The sequence below is a fragment of the Herpailurus yagouaroundi genome, unplaced genomic scaffold, assembly GCF_014898765.1.
Source record: "Herpailurus yagouaroundi ecotype Mexico unplaced genomic scaffold, PumYag 160, whole genome shotgun sequence".
Classification (NCBI taxonomy): Eukaryota; Metazoa; Chordata; class Mammalia; order Carnivora; family Felidae; genus Herpailurus; species Herpailurus yagouaroundi.
Window position 1 is genome coordinate 8629601 of NW_024412401.1, and position 22268 is coordinate 8651868.

Sequence of the window (22268 nt, forward strand, 5' to 3'; positions counted from 1 at the left end):
CTTACACTAGAGTGAGAATGGTAGGTAATGAGAAGTAGTGAGAAGATTCTAGACATATATGCGGATTGTAAGAGAAAGTGAAGCGTCAAGGATGACACCCAGGTTTTTTCCCTGAGTCATAGAAAAGAAGGAGTTTCCATTAACAGAGATGGGGAAGACCACAGATGAAGCAAGTATAGGGAAGAAATCAGGACTTGAGTTTGAGCTTTCTATTAGTCATTCAAATAGAAACACTGGGTACGTATCTGGATACACAGAGTCTGCATTTCAAGGAACGAGGTTCAGGCTAAAAATATAAATTTTGCAGCTGACTATTACCAGTATTAAAGACTGAATGATATGATTGAGGGACCGTGAGGTCTAACACTGAGCCCAGGAGCACTCCAATGTTAAGAGGTCAGAGAGATAAGAAAGAACCAGGAAGGGAAAAGAAATGGGGCATCAGGTGAAAGAAAAACCAGGAATCGTGGCATCTTTGATCATTAAGGGAAGAAGGTGTTTCAAGAAGCAGAAAGTGATCAACTGTTTTAAAAAATGCTGATGGGGGGTCGCCTGGGTGGCTCAGTCGGTTAAGCATCCGACTTTGGCTCAGGGCATGATCTCACAGTTCGTGAGTTCGAGCCCCGCTTCGGGCTCTGTGCTGACAACTCAGAGCCTGGAGCCTGCTTCGGATTCTTTGCCTCCCTCTCTCTGACCCTCCCCTGCTCGCTGTCTTTCTGTGAAGAATAAATAGACATTTAAGAAAAATTTTAAAAATGCTGATGGAAAATGGTAACTATGGGACAGGCTGGAGGTGGCAGTAATACGAGGGTGGTAATCATTTGGCAAAAATGCTAGGATTTATATCTCAAAGTGAAGAGGCTGCTATTCGGTGACTAAAGTTCAGGTATTCCGTGCCATTTGAGAGGCACGTGCCATTTTGAGGCTGCAGATTTGAGAATATGACCCTCTTCCAAAGAACAAAGAGCCTGGATGTGGAAGAACACTCTGGCTAAGCAGACCTCTGAAAAAAAAAACAGATCACAAAAGTACTTGCAAGAGGAAGCCACGGATTTCCTCGGGTAAGAGCCAGAATCTGTTCCAAGGTCTTTTCCATAAAACACCAAAGAGATACCCAGGCCCGAGAATAGTTTGGTACCAAAAGCCTACCTTTAGTCTTCTGCATTGCAGCAGATGACTGCCTCTTTCGGTTGTCTGACCTGAAACCTTTGGTGTCCTCCTTCCTCTTCTTACCTTCCACATCCAATCCGTTTGCACATTTTCGTCAAAATATATGGAAAGTCTGACCTCTTCTCCCCATTGAATGTGGTTTCTCTCCCCGGATTATTGCTGGAACCTCCTCATGGTCTCTTCTTTTTTCCATCCTTGCCTGTTTATGGTTTACTTCTTCAGAGAAGCGAGAAGGATCTTTTAGAAATGACAGTCGAGTCTGACATCCTCCTGTCCCAAACCCTGTAGGACTCTTCTGTCTCACTGAGCAACCCCAAAGCTCACGGCAGCCTGCAGGGACTTACAAGATCTGGGCCCCTGGTCACTCTTTGCTCTCCCACTGCCCAATTTGTTCATGTGGACCAACCACGTTGGTGTCTTCGGTCTTCCCTAAACCTGCTAAGCATGTCTCCACCTCAAGGTTTGTGCTTCGTGTTCCTTCTGTCTGGAATGTTCATTACTTCCTTCTGGTCTCTGTCCAAATGTCACTCTCCCAGAAAGGCCTTTCTTTATCCTTTGACAGATGCCCAAACATATAAGACTGCCCTAAAGGGGCGCCTGGGTGGCTCGGTGGGGTAAGTGGCTCTTGCTTTTGGCTCAGGTCATCATCTCCCCGTTTGTGAGTTAGAGCCCCGTGACGGACTCTGCACTGACAGTGTGGGGCCTGCTTGGGATTCTTTCTCTGTGACCTTCCTTGGCTCGCCCTCTCTCTTCCTCTCTCCGTCTCCCTCTCTCTGCCAGTAAATGGGTGAATGAATGAATGGAGTGTCCTAAAATTTATCTATTGATGATGTAGTTGTTTTGAGGTGTTATGTTGTATATGCATTTGGAAAATTAAAAGGAAATAAACTCTTTGTACTGTAATTTTAGCAATTGAAAGAACCTAGCTTTTATAAAGTTTCAGTTATAGGCTAGACGAATAAGTGTTAGAGAGCTACTGTTGAAACACAGTGCCAGTAGTTAACAATATGGTATTGTGAACTTCAAAAGAAAATTTTTTTTTTTTACAGATTATTTTATTTTGACTTTTGACATATATTTTTTTTAGAGAGCAGGAGAGTGGAGAGGGGCAGAGGGAGAGAGTGAGAATCCCCAGTAATCTCCACGCTCCCGCCGCCCCGGGATCGTGACCTGGGCCAAAACCAAGAGTCGTACGCTCAACCGACTGAGCCCCCCTGGGCGCCCCCCCCAAATCCGATAGAGTAGATCTCATGTTAGGTTGCCTTTAACAACCATACCCAACCAAAAGGATACAAGACACGGAAGGTGTTGCATGTCTGTCACGTTGATTGTGCTGATGGAATCCTGGGCGTTTGCATGTGTCCGGACTCCTCACATGGTACATGAGAAGTTATGTGCATTTCCTTGGATATCATGTCCATTATTATACAGTAGCGTGGTGAAAAAATACCTACTCTCTCACCTGAGGCTAACTTACTTGATTAACATGAGATTGGAGAAAGTTGAACACACTGGAGGAACACTTAATTTTTTTCAGGGACAGATGGATTCATTTGCTGGCAAACAACTTAGAATCCAAGGTAATTCTGTTAGCTTACTTGTTTGGAACTCTGGCAGGACCATTAGAGCTTCTAATAACTCAAAGGTGTGACTTTCTCATTAAATAGCTCTTAATAAGCAGTGTAATTGGATCAAGTGAGACTTTTTTATCTTGTGTGCTGTGGTGAAACTGCCTCTTGCAGACAGTGATAAAGGACTGTGGTTTCAAGTGAATCGATAACATTACCACTTTTTTTTAAAGATTTTATTTTATTTTTGTAAAGTTATCTCTACACCCAGTGTGGGGCTCAAACCCACAGCCCTGAGATCAAGAGTTGCACACTCCACCGACTGAGCCAGTCATGAACCCCGAGATCACTATTTTTTTTTATCGAGACCCCAAAACTGACCTTATGGTTTTATTTGAAGAGAATTAGTGATTTTTATTTAGTGTAAAAAAAGCAATGTATGCCAATTACAGGGGAGGTGGGGAATTAAATGTAGCAAATACAAGGAGGAATATGATAGGTGGTAATCACCTGTCATCTTATTATCCAGAAGGGTACTTGTTAACATTTTTGCATATTCACTTTTTTCCTTAATCCTTTATATATATACTTTATATATATATACTTTAAACTTGGTTATGTTCATGATTGTTTGCAAAAATTTCTTTCTTTTTAAAAAAAAAATTTTAAATGTTTACTCACTTTTTGAGAGAGAGAGAGAGAGAGGCAGAGAGCGAGGCAGAGAGCGAGGGAGACACAGAATCCAAAGCAGGCTCCAGGCTCTGAGCTGTCAGCACAGAGAGCCTGGCACTGGGCTCGAACTCATGAACTGTGAGATCATGACCTGAGCCGAAGTCGGCCACTTAACTGACTGAGCCATCCAGGCGCCCCTTTTTCTTTCTTTCTTTCTTTCTTTTCTTTCTTTCTTTCTTTCTTTCTTTCTTTCTTTCTTTCACTCTACCATAAGCATTTCCTTATACGATTAAAATTTTGTAAATGTATTTTTCATACCTAATCAGTATTTTATCTGCATATTCCATAGCTTATCTTTTAGATCAATGAATAACTTTACGCTGAAGATGGTCTTGTTTAACCCTATCGTATCCTTTTCTGGCGTTTTAATACTTATTTTGAGAGAGAGGGAGAGCGGGTGCACATGGGGGAGAGGCAGTGAGAGAGGGAGAGAGAATCTCAAGTAGGCTCTGCACTGTTAGTACGGAGCCAAATGCTGAGCCTGATCTCACAAACTGTGAGATCGAGACCTGAGCGGACATCCAGAGTCTGGCACTGAGCCGCCCAGGCGCCTCCCCCTTTTGTATTCTTTGTATTCTTATGCTTTTGAAATGGGGAGTGAATGGGACTTGAAGACCTACATGCCACCCTGGGGGAGGTAGCCAAGAAGTGCCAAACATCAGATCAAATGCTCAGTCAGTAGCACCTTGACTGCCCACTCCCGTAACAAAGTGGGTTCGTTTTGACCTACCTTAGACTTTCATTTTTATTGTGCCAAGTTCCCTGTGGGATTCAGTTGGGTGGGTGGGCCTTGGGGAGTCTCTTGTGGTCCTGGGCACCAGGCTGGTTCTGCCTTATTTCTGCGGCTTTGAAGACCTGTGCGTCAGTTCGGAGGGAAGCCAGGTTGGGAGTGATCTCCTAGTGTCTGCATTTGGGCCGAGAGGCAGAAATGGTCTTTGAGGTTGAAATGACGCTCTTTGAACAGTGGCTTTATTGTGAGTTTGCCGGTCTGTAGAGCTGCTGCTGCTGTTCATCTAGTCGGTCATCTATTTCCCCCACGGTGTTGAAAAGTTTCCTAGAAACTGTACCTATAAAAATTGCATGTATCGGTTTGAAAATTTGTAAACTTGAGAAAAAAGAAATGCTGGGGATGCCGGGTGGCTCCGTGGATCGAGCGTCTGACTCTTGATTTCAGCTCAGGTCACGGTCCCAGGGTCGTGGGATCAGGCTCTGCGTCGGGCTCGGTGCTGAGGGTGGACCCAGCTTGAGATTCTCTCCCTCTTGCCCCTTCCTCCCCCCACCCCCTGAAAATTCCCATGAGGAGCTACATGTTCCTCTTCCTGCTCCTTCAACTGCTCTTCCTCCTCTTCTTTAAGTATAACTTGTTTGGTAAAGGTTTTATTTTTATTTTATTTTATTTTATTTTAAAAAAAAATTTTTTTTCAACGTTTTTATTTTTATTTTTGGGACAGAGAGAGACAGAGCATGAACGGGGGAGGGGCAGAGAGAGAGGGAGACACAGAATCGGAAACAGGCTCCAGGCTCTGAGCCATCAGCCCAGAGCCCGACGCGGGGCTCGAACTCACGGACCGCGAGATCGTGACCTGGCTGAAGTCGGACGCTTAACCGACTGCGCCACCCAGGCGCCCCAAGGTTTTATTTTTAAGTAATGTCTACGTCAACGTGGGGCTCAAACTTACAACCCAGAGAGCCAGAGTCATATGTGCTACCGACTAGTCAGCCAGGAGCCCCTAAATATGATCTTGAAATGAACTATCAGGGACATTCTACATACCGTATTCTGCCAACTGGACATCGGCGTGTTGTTTTTTTTTTCCAGGAGCCTCTTCTAATTCTTGCATATGGGGCTTCGTGTCTCCAGGCCAATGTGAAATGATTTACTAAAGGTCTTCTGCTCGGGATGGTTGTGAAGGTTAACTGGTATCTGCTTATTAAGTACCCTACAAATAAAAACAGCCGTGAATAATGCCAGCTGTGGAATAGAAAATTAGTAAATGTTACTTCTTTGGGTAGTTACGTGCTTAAAGCGCCTTTTACCCCCAGTGGGAAATATGCAGAGGTGATACTGTGGGTTTCTAAAGGGTTGTAATACGTAGCAGACTAAGGACGTGGCTATAACAGACAATAGCTGTCGACTGAAGCATTCAAGTAAAACTTATGATGTATTCAAGTAACAAAGACCCATTTTCCAGCTCTGTTAGATTCAGCTGGAAACAGTGAAGAACCAGTCTTGTGAGCTTTTGCATGTGTTCTTTGACCTTTTTTTTTTTATTTAAGAAAATGTATCAAAATGAATAACAGTGTAATAAAATATCACTAATCTGGGTTCTGCTGATTTAGGATTTGGACTTGGTTCATCGTGATACTATCTCTACAAAAGTTATTTGCTCAGTGGAAAAAAAAAAAAAGCCAGGGAAGGGATGTGGCTAAGGAGAGTGAATTATTTTCAAACCCTAAATGTGTTGGTAAGTGACTTCCGGTTGCCGTGTTAATTTGGAGATAAAGTCGTTTAGGGGCGCCTGGGTGGCTGAGACGGTTGAGCGTCTGTCCGACTCTTGATTTCGGTTCAGGTCATGATCTCAGGATTCGTGATCAAGGCCTGCGTCGGGCTCTGAGCTGAGCGCTCAGAGCGTGCTTGGGATTCTCTCTCTCTCTCTCTCTCTCTCTCTCTCTCTCTCTCCCCCCCCCCCCCCCCCCCCGCCCCTGCCCCACCCACCCACACACTCTCTCTCAAAATAAACAAACTTAAAAAAAAGAAGAAGAAGAAAACTGTTCACAAATATGTTTTTCTACTTCTGGCTCTTATTAATTTATTTTGGTCTTCGTTTCGTGAGTCTAATTCGTGAGAAAGATACAGATCCTTCTGTATTTCTCACTTTCTGTTTTGGAAGGTTGATCTGAAAGCAAAATAAACAACAGAATTCTGATTCTAACATTTTTTCTTTTTTTTTTTTTGGAGTGTATTGTGTATTAGCTACTGTGCTAAACATAGCAAGTCGAAAACCACTTTACTAGCTGCCCATTGCACCCCAGGCCCAGCAGTGGTGAGCAAGACACGGCTGTTTCTCTCAAGAAAACTAGAAAAGTCCAGGGGAATAATGCGGCAGGCTTGGTCAGAGAGGAGCCCTTCCTGTTCGACAGCCTTCTTCGCCAGTGTCTGAGCAGGGACAGCTGCCATCCCGTAGCAGCTAGCCCCTTCAGAACGAGAAGGTCTTCTCCATCTTGAGGACGGATTACAGTCCTCACAGGGCTGGAAGGGACGTTAGAAATTGCCTGAGCCCAGCTCTGCATCTCAGCCTCTTCTTGTCCTTGCCTGGAAGGTGATGTAGTCCTCACCCTGTTTTCTGAGACGGCCGCGGGAAGTGAGAAGGGACGTGGCGTGGCTTCCGTGTGGTCTTTTTCTTCTGGACATTTCTTCCCGAACATTCCACCATGGTTGCAAACTCTGTGTTCTTACAAATGACCTCATCCATACGGAAATTTCTCTCTGTCTCACGGAGCTGTGTTTTGAACTGTCACATGATGGGGCCACCTGCCAGCCAAGCATTCCTTTGCGGAAGTGTGGCCGTCTGTGCCTGTGGGGTAGTGTTTGAGCAAGCGTTTGGGCAAAGGATTGCTTTCATCTGTTTCAACGAATATTTACCTATTTATTTAAAAATGGAAAATGGTTTTATAATAAACTGTCTTGTGCTTGCTAAAAAAAAACAAAAAACAAAAGGGAAGTGTAAATATGGAAGTTTTGATATCACTGGTAAGAATCTGCATGGACCAGGGCGCCTGGGCGGCTTAGTCGGTTAAGCGTCCGACTTCGGTGCAGGTCATGATCTCACAGTTCGTGGGTTTGAGCCCTACATCGGGCTCTGTGCTGACAGCTCGGAGCTTGGAGCCCGGAGCCTGCTTTGGATTCTGTGTCTCCCTCTCTCTCTCTGCCCCTCCCCTGCTCATGCTTTGTCTCTCAAAAATAAATAAACATTAAAAAAAAAAAAAGAATTTGCATGGACCTAATGAAAGATCCACACACTCATTGCCATGACAAGAGTAGCCAATCTTTGTTTTTGTTAGATGCTCACTGGACTTGAACTGAATGGTCAGTGATGAAATGAAAATGTAAAATCAAGAAATATACAGGATGAGGGTCGGTTTATATTGATCGTTTTTGTGTTTTGTGCTCTGCATGGGATGCCTCCGGTTTTTTTAAAGATTTTTTTTGAGGGCTCCTGGGTGGCTCAGTTGGTTGGGCATCCCGACTCCTGATTTCAGCTCAGGTGACCATCCCAGGATCGTGGAATTGACCCCTATGTCAGGCTTCACACACAGTGTGGAGCCTGCTTTAGATTCTCTCTCCCTCTGCCCCCACCCCTGTTTGCGTGTGCTCTCTCTCTCTCTCTCTCTCTTAAAAAAAAAAAAAAATTAATAAAAGATTTTATTTATTTATTTATTTTTATTTTTATTTATTTTTGAGACAGAGAGAGACAGAGCATGAACAGGGGAGGGGCAGAGAGAGAGGGAGACACAGAATCTGAAACAGGCTCCGGGCTCTGAGCAGTCAGCACAGAACCCTACGTGGGGCTTGAACTCACGGACCGTGAGATCATGACCTGAGCCGAAGTCGGACGCTTAACCGACCAAGCCACCCAGGCGCCCCAAAAGGTTTTATTTTTGGGTGCCTGGGTGACTCGGTCGGTTGAGTGTCCGACTTTGGCTCAGGTCACGACCTCACGGTTTGTGAGTTCAAGCCCCGCGTCAGGCACTGTGTTCAGGGCCTGGAGCCTGCTTTGGATTCTGTGTCTCCCTTTCTCTCTGCTTCTCCCATGCTCACACTGTGTCTCTCTCTCCAAATAAATAGGCATCAAAAAAAAGATTTTATTTTATTTTATTTATTTTTTAAAAAATTTTTTAATGTTTATTTATTTTTGAGACAGAGACAGAGCATGAACAGGGGAGGGGCAGAGAGAGAGGGAGACACAGAATCTGAAACGGGCTCCAGGCTCTGAGCTGTCAGCACAGAGCCCGACGCGGGGCTCGAACTCACAGACCATGAGATCATGACCTGAGCCGAAGTCGGACACTTAACTGACTGAGCCACCCAGGTGCCCCAAAAATGATTTTATTTTAAAGCAATTGCCACACCCAGGGTGGATTGCAATATATACAAAGATAGATAGCTGTTTGCATGTGCTGATGAACTACTTTGGGAACAGGTTTTTTGTTTTGTTTTGTTTTGTTTTGTTTTAAAGAGATGCTAGATTCTCTGGGATGCAGCAAGATGTAGTAGAAAAAACAAGGCGTTGGATTCAGACTAAGAATAATAATAGCCAACATTTTGAAGTGTTCGTTATGTGCCTGGTTGTGAGTAAAGTGCTTTAATGCGTTATCTTAATTTGAAAAAAAACTCTGCATCAGTTGTCCTTTGTAGGGTAGCGGTTAAGAACGTGGGCTTCGGAGACAGATTGCACGGTTCATATTTGTGCTCAGCTTCTTACATAATTAGGCAATTAATTTTGACCTCTCTTTGCCTCACTTGGTTTTTCATATGAAAATGTGGATAATAATAGTAGTCCTGTCATGTGGTTATTTTGAATATCGGATGAGAGAAGACACATAAAGGGCTTCGACAGTGCCTGCCTGGCACATGGTAAAACTCAATATCCTAACTATTAATACCACTGTATAACCTCAGGCAAGTTACTTCCTCTCTGAGATGTCGTTTTCTCATGTGGGAAGTGGGAGTTAATAAGATCTACCTCAGAGTTACTGTGCAGACCCAATAGGATCAGTTTAAAAAAAGATTTTTTTTTTGAATGTTTTGATTTATTTTGAGACAGAGAGAGATGGAGCATGAGTAGGGGCGGGGCAGAGAGAGAGAGAGAGAGAGAGGGAGACACAGAATCTGCAGCAGGCTCCAGGCTCTGAGCTGTCAGCACAGAGCCCGATGCGGGGCTCGAACCCATGAACCACAAGATCATGACCTGAGCTGAAGTCAGCTGTTCAACCAGCTGAGCCACCCAGGCGCCCCTGAGTGAATGTGTATTAAACAGGTACTTGTTATATGCTGGGGTCACAGTGGTCAAAAAGAGAGACCAGGTCCCTTCCTGCAAGAGTTTGCCATCCATTGCGGGGGTAGAAAGAGGCAGCAGAAATAAGTGAATGATGACCATTTGAGATTGTGATAAAGCTGTGAAGGATGTTGCTTCCCAGTGCACTATTATCTTTTTAAAGTTTTATTTACTCTCTGGGGCACCTGGGTGGCTCAGTTGGTTGGGTGTCCAACTCTTGGTTTCAGTTCAGGTCCTGATCTTGTGGTTTCGTGGGTTTGTGCCCCGCGTTGGGCTCTGTGCGGGTAGTGCGGAGCCTGCTTGGGATTCTCTTGCCCTCTCTCTCGGCTCCTTCCCCACTCGCGCTGTGTCTCTCTCAAAATAAATAAATAATACTTCCAAAAAAATTTTTAAGTAATCTCTACACCCAGTGTGGGGCTCGAACTCATGACCTCAACTCAGAAGTTGTATGCTCTACTGACTGAGCCAGCCAGGTGCCCCCAGTGCCATATTTACTTTATTTCAGGCTACATTGACTTAGTTAACAGTGGGGAAATTTTCTATCTTCCTCTAAAATTCTTGTGCTTATTTGATCTTCAGCTTTCACTAGCACTAAGAATGCAGGCTAAAATAACTAAACTGTAACTATTGCATTCTACATGAATTTAGTAATTTGGCCTTCCTGGAAAATAAGAACTGAGGTCGAATGGTCACTTTGCAGCAATCAAGAAAAATGTTGCTTTTTAACTTGTAATCAGTCTACACAATTCTTTTCAAGAGTGAGAGCTTTTATTTTGGTGTAAACTTTACCCGGGAGTCTAAATGGGAAAATTTTAATGGTTATGTTTCTCCTTAAAAATGGAAGAAGTTTTTGCATGGTTTAAAGGTAATTCATCTACCTAGTTAAATTACAGTGACCTGTTTCAATATTACTATTTCCATAAAGTGTTGGTAAAATGGCTAACAAAGGAATCTTTTCAAAAACATTTTTAAAAACAGTTTTATTTATTTTGGGGAGAGAGAGAGAGAGACAGAGCATGAGTAGAGGAGGGGCAGAGAGAGAGAGGGAGACAGAATCTTAAGCAGCTCCTGAGCTGTCAGCGCAGAGCCCGATGCGGGGCTCGAACCCACAAACTGCGAGATCATGATCTGAAACGAAGTCGGACTCTTAACCAACTGAGCCACCCAGGTGCCCCGGCTAACAAAGGAATCTTTTATCATTTCTCAAATTTTCCTAGTTTGTTGCTCACTGCATCACACCTGTTAATGACGGATTTGTAATTTGGTTTCAGAAAGTCCTATCTTTGTTTCTAAAGCATGTGTTAGTACCTGAATAAATATTTTGGTAACTATTCAAAATTGCAAAAACACATGGTCTTGTGAAAAAATTAGAAAATAGGAACAGGCAAAACCAAAAATTACCCATAATGTATATTTTCCAGGCTTTTCCACATCCACCTGTGCTCAGACAATCTGGATTTGAATTTCAGCTTACTTTACGACCTTGAAAAAAACCGATCTAACTTTTCTGTGCCTCGGTTTCTTCATCTGCAAAATGAGTACTTATCTCATAGGGTTATTGGAGGGTTAAATGAGTTAATATAGGTGAAGTTTATAGAATATTGCTTGGCCCTTAGTAAGAACCCCCTATGTGAGGTTTTAAAATTTTTTTTTTTTTTTTTTTTTTTTTTTTTTTTTTTTCCTAAAGAAACCACAGAAATTTAATTCTCACAGTTCCGGAGGCTGACCGTCTGAGATTAGGATGCCGGCATGATGGGACCTTCTTCTTGGGTCATAGGCAGCAACTTCTCTCTGTGTCCTTATATGGTGGAAGACCTAAAAAAACTTGTTATTATGGAAGTTTTCAAACATACGCAAAAATAGAATAGTATTATGAACTCAAATGTACTCCTCTATTATGAGCATTTAGATAGACATTCTTGTTTTAATCTATCCCTCCCCCCCTTCCCCCAGGGTAAGTGGAATATTTTATAGAAAATCCTTAATGTCCTATCATTACCCCCTAAATACCTCAGCTTGTACTATATTAATATTTGCTGAGAAGTAAATTATTTTAGAGAACCAGTGCACAGAATTAGGGTCATTTATTTTAAGTTTTATTTATTTAAGTGATCTTGACACCCAACATGGGCTCAAACTCAGGTTCCTGAAATCAAGAGTCTCCTGCTTTTCTGACTGAGCTGGCCAGGCACCCCACAGAGTCATTTTTGAGGGGAGGAAATACAAGTAAAATACTTAGAAAATATATTCTGTGGTGCTTTACCAAATTCTAGTTAACTGAATAGTATTTGAAGTAAAATTATAAAAGTGGAGATTTTAGCTGTTCAGATTAGACCTTTATTTGGAAGATCTTTAAAATGATTGGGTATCAGTTTTTATCATAAATATACTGTAAAGATGATTTTTGTATCAACATGAAATATTTATCTCAAAAATGCACTGAGCAATTTGAGTATTCTTTTGGTGGAGCAAAAAATTTCAAAATTGTAATAGAAAAAATCATCTCATAAAAGAGCTAATTTGAAGACTTTGAAGGCTTAGATTGGATACTGTAAAAATTCTAGGTAAGTATATCTTTAGATTTTTTACATTTGATCTTAGCCAAAAGGCCGAGAAGCCTTTAGATTAAATTTTTTTAAATGTTTATTTATTATTTTTGAGAGAGAGAGAGAGAGAGAAAAGAGTGTGAGTGGGGGAGGGGCAGAGAGAGAGAGGGAGACACAGAGTTGGAAGCAGGCTCGAGGCTCTGAGCTGTCAGCACAGAACCCGACGTGGGGCTCGAACTTGCAGACTGTGAGATGACCTGAGCCGAAGCCGATGCTTAACTAACTGACTGAGCCACCCAGGCGCCCCAAGCCTTTAGATTAAAAAAAAAAAAAAATCTTTAGGTTTTTTAAAAATAACTTTTTAATCTTTATTCTCTTATATATTTGGCACATAAATGCCTACACAGATATGACACTTAAAAAAAAAAGATTACTCAGGAATAATTAGGGAAAATGTAACAAAATCAGGCATTCTTCAAGGAAGTGGTTTTGTGTTTTACTTTAATGCCTGGTTCTCCTGGACGGCAATCAGTTCTAACTTGGAATTTCCTGCCTTTGGTCTTATTTTAGACTCTCACTTCAAAATCTGTGAGTAAGTAGCATGTGATATAAACGGAGAAAGAACTAAATTGTAAAGGCAGGGATTTGATTGCTGTTTGATGTATTTTCATAAATTGTAACCGGTGAGATCATCAGAAGCCGTAGCCACCTACATTTGCTCGGCACTTGAATTACAGACCCTGAAATTCCTGGGGCCTCATGCAGCCATGACCGGAACGTGCCGGTCATGCCTCGTGGTACTGATGGTCCAGGGATGCACTGAGCCACAAAGGGAGCACCCGCCCTCCCTTCTCACCTGAATCGCCAGCCTGATCAGCCTTTTTGGCAAGTCGCTTAACCTCTTTGATGTTCAGTTTCTTCATTTCTCTGGGGAAAAAGAAGTAAGGAGGGGAGCTGTCTCAGGTCTACCGTGTTATTAAGGAAGTACGACCTACTGTAACAAAGAGATCCCCAAATGCGATGGTTCAAACAAAGTAGAAGATTTCTTTCTTTCTCATGTAATAGTTGGAGTTTCAGGTATATAGTTCTGCTCTGTGCTGTCATTTAGGGATCTGGGTTCTTTCCATCCTGTTTATTTCTATTTTTTTTTTTAAGTTTATTTATTTTGAGAGAGAGAGAGAGAGAGAGAGAGAGAGGCAATGAGAGGTGGTGAGGGAGAGAATCCCAAGCAGGCGCCTCACTGTCAGCCCAGAGCCCGATGTGGGGCTTGAACTCACGAACCGTGAGATCGTGACCTGAGCTGAAATCAAGAGTTGGATGCTTAACTGACTGAGCCACGCAGGTGCTCTGTCCTGTTGATTTGAGGCGGCAGGTGGCAGTTGGATTTCAAAGCTTTTGAAGCAAGAGCTGAAGCTAGGGTTGACTCTCTAGGAAGTATGAGGGTTTAATACTGGGTGACAAAATACAATCCCAAGGCCAGATTCTAGACAGCATGTGTAAAAGCAGTTAGGGACCAACAAGTGGTAGATGAGAAGCTATGAAGGCAGTAGATCTCAATAGTGGATTGCAAAGCAAGGTGCGAGGGTGAAAAGTACAGACAGTTTTTTTTTTTCCTTCTTTAAAAAGCAGGGCAGGGGCACCTGGGTGGCACAGTCGGTTAAGCGTCCGACTTCAGCCAGGTCACGATCTCGCGGTCCGGGAGTTCGAGCCCCGCGTCAGGTTCTGGGCTGATGGCTCAGAGCCTGGAGCCTGTTTCCGATTCTGTGTCTTCCTCTCTCTCTGCCCCTCCCCCGTTCATGCTCTGTCTCTCTCTGTCCCCCCAAAAATAAATAAACGTTGAAAAAAAAAAAAAAGCAGGGCAAAGCAATTAGGAGGGATTGGAGTATACCCCTGAGCCACAGTCTTGACAAACTTGTGAGAGCGGCTCAAATATATTGATGGTGCCATCAGCTTTTGTCTATGCTGTTAAGAGTAACAAAAAATCGTCACATATATGGTTTAAATCCCCAGGGTGACAGTTCTGTAGCTTCATTTGAGGGAGAAAGAAACAATACATACATAACTGAGAGTTGGAATAGTCGCTAAAGACTTGGAAAGTCCTCCTAGATTTTGCGTCTCTGAAGCACAGGCTCCCTTTAATGTGAATGAAGTATATATTTTTATCAGTCTGCTAACGTAAACTGGCTTCAGGAGTGTACTTTCAGTAGCCCTGATTTGACCTACATTGCCGCCGTGAGTCCTTCCCATAAAGGAATTTGGTAGTGAAGAGTGCTCAAAGTTGTCTTTCTCTGTGATCACCAGATCCCTCCAGCCCCCGCATCCTGTTCCCAACCACCCTACATAATCCCTCTGCCGGATTCCCGTGGCAAGTGTGAATATAATTAGATCTTTCATTTTCCAGATTGTGCATGCCATTTGAAGTTGGACGCTCAACACCTTTGCGTGATAGATGGCTGTATATGTTCGTATCCTAGAGAAACTATGGAGAAACTTGAACACCTAAAGCGCTTTGTCTACCTGCTGCTCCTTTATTACCTCTAGAATGCAGTTGATAGATTTCTTTTCTAATTTTTTTATACTTAAAAAAAATATTTATTTGAGAGAGAGAGAGAGGGAGCCAGAGTGCGAGCTAGGGACGGGCAGAGAGAGAGGGAGACATAGGCTCCAGGTGCCGAGCTGTCAGCGCAGAGCCCGATGTAGGGCTCACACGTAAACTCACGAACCGTGAGATCATGACCCGAGCCACAGTTGGATGTTCAACCGACCCAGGTGTCCCTATCGATATATTTTCTTAGAAGTCTTCTGATGCTGCTGGAACACCGTGGCAGATCAGGTGATAATTGCTTAAGTTAAGCAAATGCTTTGATTCACTTGGAACTTGAAGGCCTTATTAAAAATTCACTTTCTGATTTAGATTTAGGGCCAAAAGGCACAATGACAGGTTGGAGATAAATCTTTTAAAAGCAAACCCTTTTTTTGTCACATGTGGTTTATGGAGCATATCGTGAGTGGTTTCCTTTTAGTAAAGAGTGTCCCGGTAAGACGTAATATATAAATTGTTTTCCTTAACGTATTAAATGCCCAAGGGAAGTTGAGATTAAAAGTAGGACCCAAGCTAGACTACCAGTGCTAAAGCAAGCATTATGTACTCTTGTTTTTTGGAATTCCCTAAGAGGATATGATGTTCTGATACCCGGAAAGGCCACATGGTTGTGATTAACCTTGAAATCCAAGTCTCTGGCAGATGAAAGACACTTGGAGCTTGCAGCCCAAGGATAGCAAATCAAGGATGATATCAAATCATAATGCAGCTTGGGTAGTGGGTTTTAGAATGGCTGGCAGCTGTTTATTAGGAAGGATCCCGTTGCCATAGATTTTAAAAATGTGTTCATTCTCTGGCGTGTCACACGAGTGTTAGGGCTTCTTTTGTAAACTTTAGCTCTTCGTCATCTGTACTTAGGTAATCTTGATGAAACGGCCCTCTTTTACTCTGTCGGCCTGCCTCCTGCACACAGAGTCATTCTTTCTGTAAGGGTTGGCTTTTTCACTGCATAAGAATCTATTAGCCTTACCAGCCGCTCATTGGTCCCCAAAGCATTTTGGAATTTCACCATTCGGGGCCTGGATCAGAGAGGGTAACCACACATTTTCTTCTAGTTAGCTCTATGACTGTTGACACGTGGGTAAGTCTATTCTGTGATACGTTTCTAAGCGTCTGCTGCTCTGGAGAGTCTAAGGTGTACTTTCTACCGTGTTGGAGCGTCAGAAAACTGCACTTGGATTCCATTAGCTGGGGCTGTTTTGCTGAATCACATGGTGTGTTATCCCGATGGTTTTATCCAGGGTTTTCTTTAAGAAAGAAGTACTATAAAATTCCCTTTAGCTTACATTATTGGCAGTGTTGCTTATTACATCACTCTGTACTCCCCAGATAAAGCCTCATCTGACAAATTTCCTTGCGGTTAGAAGTATGAAAAAGATTGTTTTCTTTGATAAAAGGTACTTTCCTCTGCCCATCTTTTACACAATAAAAGGTGTGTAAGTTACCTTATTTGTATATTTACTTGTGCCTGGGAGCACAGGGCCAAATCTGAATGTCAATTTTAGCAATTGTGTCAGTAAATTTTATAAATTAATTAAAAAAATTGTCATTATTTAAGCCAGGAGTCAGCAAACTGTGGCCCACTGTCCTCCTGTTTTTGTAAATAAAATTTTATCATAGCACAACTCTGGTCGATATGGCTGCTTTCCGGCTACAATGGCAGATGTGAGTAGTTGCTATCTGACCCTTATATTTATGTATCTTTATAATGTTTTCTTTATTTTTGAGAGTGAGAGTGTGAGTGGAGGAGGGACAGGGAGAGAGGGAGACAGAAGGTCTGAACTGGGCTCTGCGCTGACAGCGACAGATGCGGGGTTTGAACTCGCAAACGGTGAGATCGTGAACTGAGCTGATGCTGGACGCTCAACCAACTGGGCCACGCAGGCGCCCCACTACCTGACCCTTTAGAAAAGAATATTTCCAATCCTAATGCAATTATCACATGATGGTGTTCGTCAGCCCAAATACTGCAAGAATATAAAACAAGGTGACTATTATAAGACGTGGCTACCGGGGAGAGGCTTGACAGAAAAAGATGTGCTATGAAAGAAATTTCATCTTTAAATAGAGGGAACATAGAGAAGGGTATTTTATGCAGGCAAGAACAGCGTAAGGAAAATTCCTTAGGAATGAGCACGTGGGACTAATTTGAGAAGTGTTGTGGCCAGATCGGAATCAGACAGCAGGGAGGATGAAGGTGACCAGGAGAAATGGTTGATGGAGGTCTTCAAAGCTCAGAATCCGGGGCGCCTGGGTGGCGCAGTCGGTTAAGCGTCCGACTTCAGCCAGGTCATGATCTCGCGGTCCGTGAGTTCGAGCCCCGCGTCGGGCTCTGGGCTGATGGCTCGGAGCCTGGAGCCTGTTTCCGATTCTGTGTCTCCCTCTCTCTCTGCCCCTCCCCCGTTCATGCTCTGTCTCTCTCTGTCCCAAAAATAAATAAAAACGTTGAAAAAAAAAATAAAATGTTCAAAGCTCAGAATCCGAATCTGCATTGAGTCTGACAGGCTAGTGAGACCCCCGCTCTGAATTCTTCGCAGGGAAATGATGTGATGGAAATCACGTCGTAGGACAGTGAATCTGACAGCAGCATAAGGGATGCAATCGTGCGTGGAGATCCCGAGACCACCCAGTTAGTGAAGGAAGCCTAGCGTGAGGAACTGAGGCGAGGAGGGTAGGAACGGGAAGGAGAGGCAGGCTGTGAGGTGCTGGGAGGGAGGAAACCGACTCTGATTGAGTGGATGTAGAGGATGGTAGCAAAGAAACTCGAGAGAGGGAAACCGAGAAACGTGGGACTGAAATGGTAAACTTTTTTTTTTCAACGTTTATTTTTGAGAGAGAGAGAGAGAGAGAGAGAGCAGGGAGGGGCAGAGAGAGAAGGAAACAGAGGATCCGAGGCGGGCTCCGTGCTGACAGCAGAGAGCCTGATGCGGGGCTTGAACTCACAAACCATGAGATCATGACCTGAGCCACAATCAGATGCTCAACCATCGAAACCACGAAGGCACCTCATGATAAATGTTTTTGTGAGTAAAACATGCACTTTCTTTTTGAGCTCGCTAGTCTCTAGCTTGCTTGCTTGCTTGCTTGCTTGCTTGCTTGCTTTATTTATTTATTTATTTATTTACTTTAATTTTTTTTTAAGCTTTATTTTTGAGAGAGAGAGAGAAAGTGGGGGAGCAACAGAGAGAGAAGGAGACACAGGATCCAAAGCAGGCTCCAGGCTCCGAGCTGTCAGCACAGAGCTCGACGCAGGGCTCAAACTCACGATCCGTGAGTTCGTGACCTGAGCCAAAGTCGGACACTCAACCGACTGAGCCACCCAGGTGCCCGTCTCTGGCTTTATTATTATTATTATTATTATTATTTTTATTATTTTTATTTTATTTTATTTTTTTCCAGTTGCTATCTTTGTAAGAGAAGGCAGGGAAGTATTTTAGCTACATGACTGGGCTCTGGGAGTTTCCAGGAAGGAAGAGAGCACAAGGAGCTTGGGAGCAGGAAGATGGGACACAAGAAGTGCAGTGGGCTGAGGAGCAGGAGTCCGTGGAGCAGAGTTTCCCAGTGTTTATCCCAGGAAAGAAAGGCTGGCTGTATAGATTGTTAATGGATATTTCTAGCAAAAAGGGTGCCATGATCAGATAAGTTTGGTAAGCTCTGGGCGAAGCAAAGTTTATCAGCCTTCTTGCTTTAGAAATTCCGAGATTCTATAATTAATGTGCATCATCATTTATATCTTCAACTAAGATCTGTCTCTCCAGTTATAGATTCATGTATCCAACTTTCTACCCACCATCTCCATTTGTATGTCTGTTAGACACCTGAAACTTACCTGTTCAGAATGAAACTACCAGTCTTTGCCCACAAAACTTGTTTCCCTATGTCAGTTGATGGGGACTCCATCTTTTCCTTTAGTAAAAAAAAATGTCATGGTAAGTGATGTATACATTTTTTGCCCTAAATTTTGTTTTTTTTTTTTTTTCTTTTGAGAGAGGGAGAGGGTGCAAGTGAGTGAGGAGCAGAGAGAGAGCGAGAGGAGAGAGAGAATCCCATGAAGGGTAAAGAGAGGGGGAGAGAGAGAGAGAGAGAGAGAGAGAGAGCATGCAAATGAGCAAGGGTCAAAGAAAGAGAGAGAATGGGGCTCACCCAAAGCAGGGCTTGTGCTCACCCGATGCGGGGCTCGAACTCACCAACCGCGAGATCATGACGTGAGCTGAAGTCCGATGCTTAATGATTGAGCCACCCAGGCGCCCTAAATTGTTTGGTTTAATGTATAAAATGCCCAAAGAAATGGAGATTAAAATTAAAGGTGCTCAGATCAAAAACTTTGGAGTCATCTCTGAGCCTTTCCTCTATACTCTCATGCAATCATTAGCCGCAACCACATCGCCCTCCCTTCAATTATATCTCGAATCTGAGCATTTCTTCTTTTAAGTGATTCTGTTAAAATCTAACCACTTTTTCCCTGTAGTAGCTTCCTGTTTCACTCAGGATAGATACATCTGTCCTACAGGTGATCTACCAGACCTCTTATGATCTGTCTTCTCATTGGCTTTCTGATTTCCCATTCTCTTCTGCCGTCATCCACTCCTGACTCCTTTCTTTGCTCTTTCTAGACCGAACCTTAAGCACTTGATGGGCCTTGGGCTTTTGCACTCACTGTTTACTGTGCCTGTGACACCCTTCCCCCAGACATCTGTATGTGTTACTCACGAATGTCAGACTCTCTAGATGCGACTGGCCCTGACTACCATATTTATTTTTTATTTTTTTAATTAAAAAAATTTTTTTTAATGTTATTTATTTTTGAAGGAGAGAAAGACAGAGCATGAGCAGGGGAGGGGCAGAGAGAGACACACACACAGAATCCGAAGCAGGCTCCAGGCTCCGAGCTGTCAGCACAGAGCCCGACGTGGGGCTCGGGCTCCTTAACCCTGAGATCATGACCTGAGCTGAAGTCGGAGGCTTAACCCACTGAACCACCCAGGTGCTCTCTGACTGCCATATTTAAAATAGAAAGTATTTCTGTAATATTCTAAGCTCTGTGAGTATAGGGATTTTTGTCTGTTTTGTTTCCTGTGGTCACCAAAGCACCCAGATCAGTGCCTGACACCAAATAGACAGTCACCTAATAAGTACTTGTTACATGAGTGAATGAAAATCCAAGGTGGGAATATATGTTCCTTACAAAATCTTTTCAAAATTTATTTATTTTGAGAGAGAGGGAGAGTTCGTACAGGTCGGGGAGAGGCAGGGAGAGGGAGAGAGAATCCCAGGCGGGCTCCACACCGTCAGCTCAGAGCCCAACATGGGGCTCGATCTCATGAACCTGTGAGATCACAACCTGAGCTGAAACTGAGTCGGATGCTTAACCCCTCACTTAAACGCCCGAGCCAGGCACCCCTACAAAAACCTTTTTTTTTTTTTTTTTTTTTTTTTTTTTACCCTCTTGGCATATCCTGTATTTCTCAGGGACACACTTTGGGGAATTCTGTACTGATATCTTACAGAATTCAAACGAGCAGAAAATTCCAAGAAAGAGGAGACAGACACATCTGGAAGTTGAAGAAATTTTGAGCTGAGTGAAACTAATGGATAGATTTTGATCGGGGGCATAATTTGCAGTCTGAGAATAAGCTGTTTCAGCGCTGTGAAACGTCTAATTCAAGGGAGTTAAGTTGGACCTAGATGTTGAAGAAGAAGGCTAGGATAAACGATCGCTTCAGAGAATTTAGCCTTGGAAAAAGGGGACGAAAGTAGTTACAGCCACGGGTTCAACACAAGGCGCCGACGTTTGTGAGACCAGCAGAGCTGGGTTTGATGGCCTGTTATTTTTATAAGGTAATCTGGAGTACCTGCATTAAAAATTTTTTTTTTAAATTTTTAATTATTATTTTTAGTTATATTGTAATAAATAGGTGAGCTAAAGCAATTTATTTTTCAAAGTAGTGTAATTTGGTGGGTTTAGTGCTGCATGGACTGGATAAATTGAGATCCTTAGGAAATCCTGTCAGTAGTTTCACCACCTTGCCCTCCTGCATCTTTTTTTGTATGCTTGAAAACTATTTTGTCTTTTTCTTTTCTCTCCTCTCCTCTCTTCTCCTCTCCCTTCTTTCTTTTTTCTTTTTTCTTTTTTTTTTTTGACAGCCCAGTAGGAATGAGAGGTGTGATGTAAATATTAAAAGTTGGTGCTAATTGCTTGCTCTTTTAGCAGACGAGCAATCTGTTTCATTGTGTGAGTTTCTGGGTCATTTCTATACTTCCTGCGAAAAGCTCGCTTAGGCATTACACTTGTCACTAGCGGTTGGATTAGTGCTTAAATGAAAGCTTGTGGTACAGTTTAAACAGTTTTGGGGAGGTTCGAGTCTTTCTCCCTTGGAAGTTTTGATCCATGAAAGAGTTTCTATTTTAAACATGTGGTTGAGCTTTTAAAGTCATGTTATTTGGGCTCGCGCTTTTGGAGTTTTTGTTTGTGTGTTTGTTTTCATAGCGCGAATTAATCTGTTTCAGGATTAGCTTTAATGGGAAAAACCAAGAGCGGTTGAGCATTATTGTTTACTTATAATCGTGGCATTTGTGGACTGAAGTCGTTGGTATGATTGTATGGCAACAATTACTCTGCGGAGCCCTATGCTTTATTTCCATTGTCTTTGAAACGAATTGCTTTCATGTTATGTGAGGAGTAATTGCTTTGAACTGCTTTTCTGGACTAACAAGTATTCTTTTGTTTTGATTACAGAGTCTGCATGTATACCTGTAAGAGAATCTGAGAGAATAAAAAATGTCAGATGATATCAGGAAAAGGTTTGAATTTCCAAATTCTCTTATCCAATCACAGGTAATTTTTATTTATTTAATTATTTTTGCTTCATGGTAACAACTGAACCTTGCTGGTGGATTGTTGATAGAACTTTATCTTTTTAACATTAAATATTTTACTCCATAAGTAGGGATAATTATTATTTTATTAACTTTTATGTAAGTTAATTTGAAAATTTATACTGAGGGGCGCCTGGCTGACTCCATTGGTGGAGCACGTGACTCTTGATCGCGGGGTCATGAGTTCAGACCCCACGTTGGATGTAGAGATTACGTTAAAAAAAGAAAATGAGGGGGCACCTGGGTGGTTCAGTCGGTTGAGTGTCTGACTTCGGTTCAGGTCATGATCTTGCAGTTTGTGGGTTCAAGCCCTGCTTTGGGCTCTGTGCTGACAGCTTGGAGCCTGGAGCCTGCTTCGGATTCTGTGTCTCTCTCTTTCTGCCCTTCCCCCACTCACACTCCGTCTCTCTCTCTCTCTCTCTCTCGCTCGCTCGCTCGCTCTCAAAAGTAAACATTAAAACAATAAAATAATGGAATAAAATAAAAATTTGCGTGTGATGTAGGAGGGTAAATATTTGAAACTGACCAATCTCAGCTTCTATTTATTTCATACTTTTCTTATTAGACCTAATAAAACTTGGATTAACTAGGAGGCCCCTGAATCTATATTATCTATCTATCTATCTATCTATCTATCTATCTATTTATTTTAGTCTATAATTAATTTTGGGGAATAGAAGCAAATGGCTATGCATCTACAGAGTATGAGAGATAAAGA

The 22268-nt window shown here is 42.8% G+C and overlaps 1 protein-coding gene across 2 annotated transcripts in view; it reads left to right on the plus strand.

The window, feature by feature from the left end:
* Window positions 1-22268, plus strand: part of FOCAD (focadhesin) — a 316309-nt gene that overhangs the window by 11013 nt on the left and 283028 nt on the right. For both annotated transcript variants that reach the window (XM_040481365.1, XM_040481366.1), the window contains exon 2: window positions 21411-21509. In XM_040481365.1, the coding sequence (XP_040337299.1) occupies window positions 21453-21509 (57 nt within the window). In that variant the 5' untranslated portion in view covers window positions 21411-21452. The remainder of the gene's footprint in view (window positions 1-21410; window positions 21510-22268) is intronic.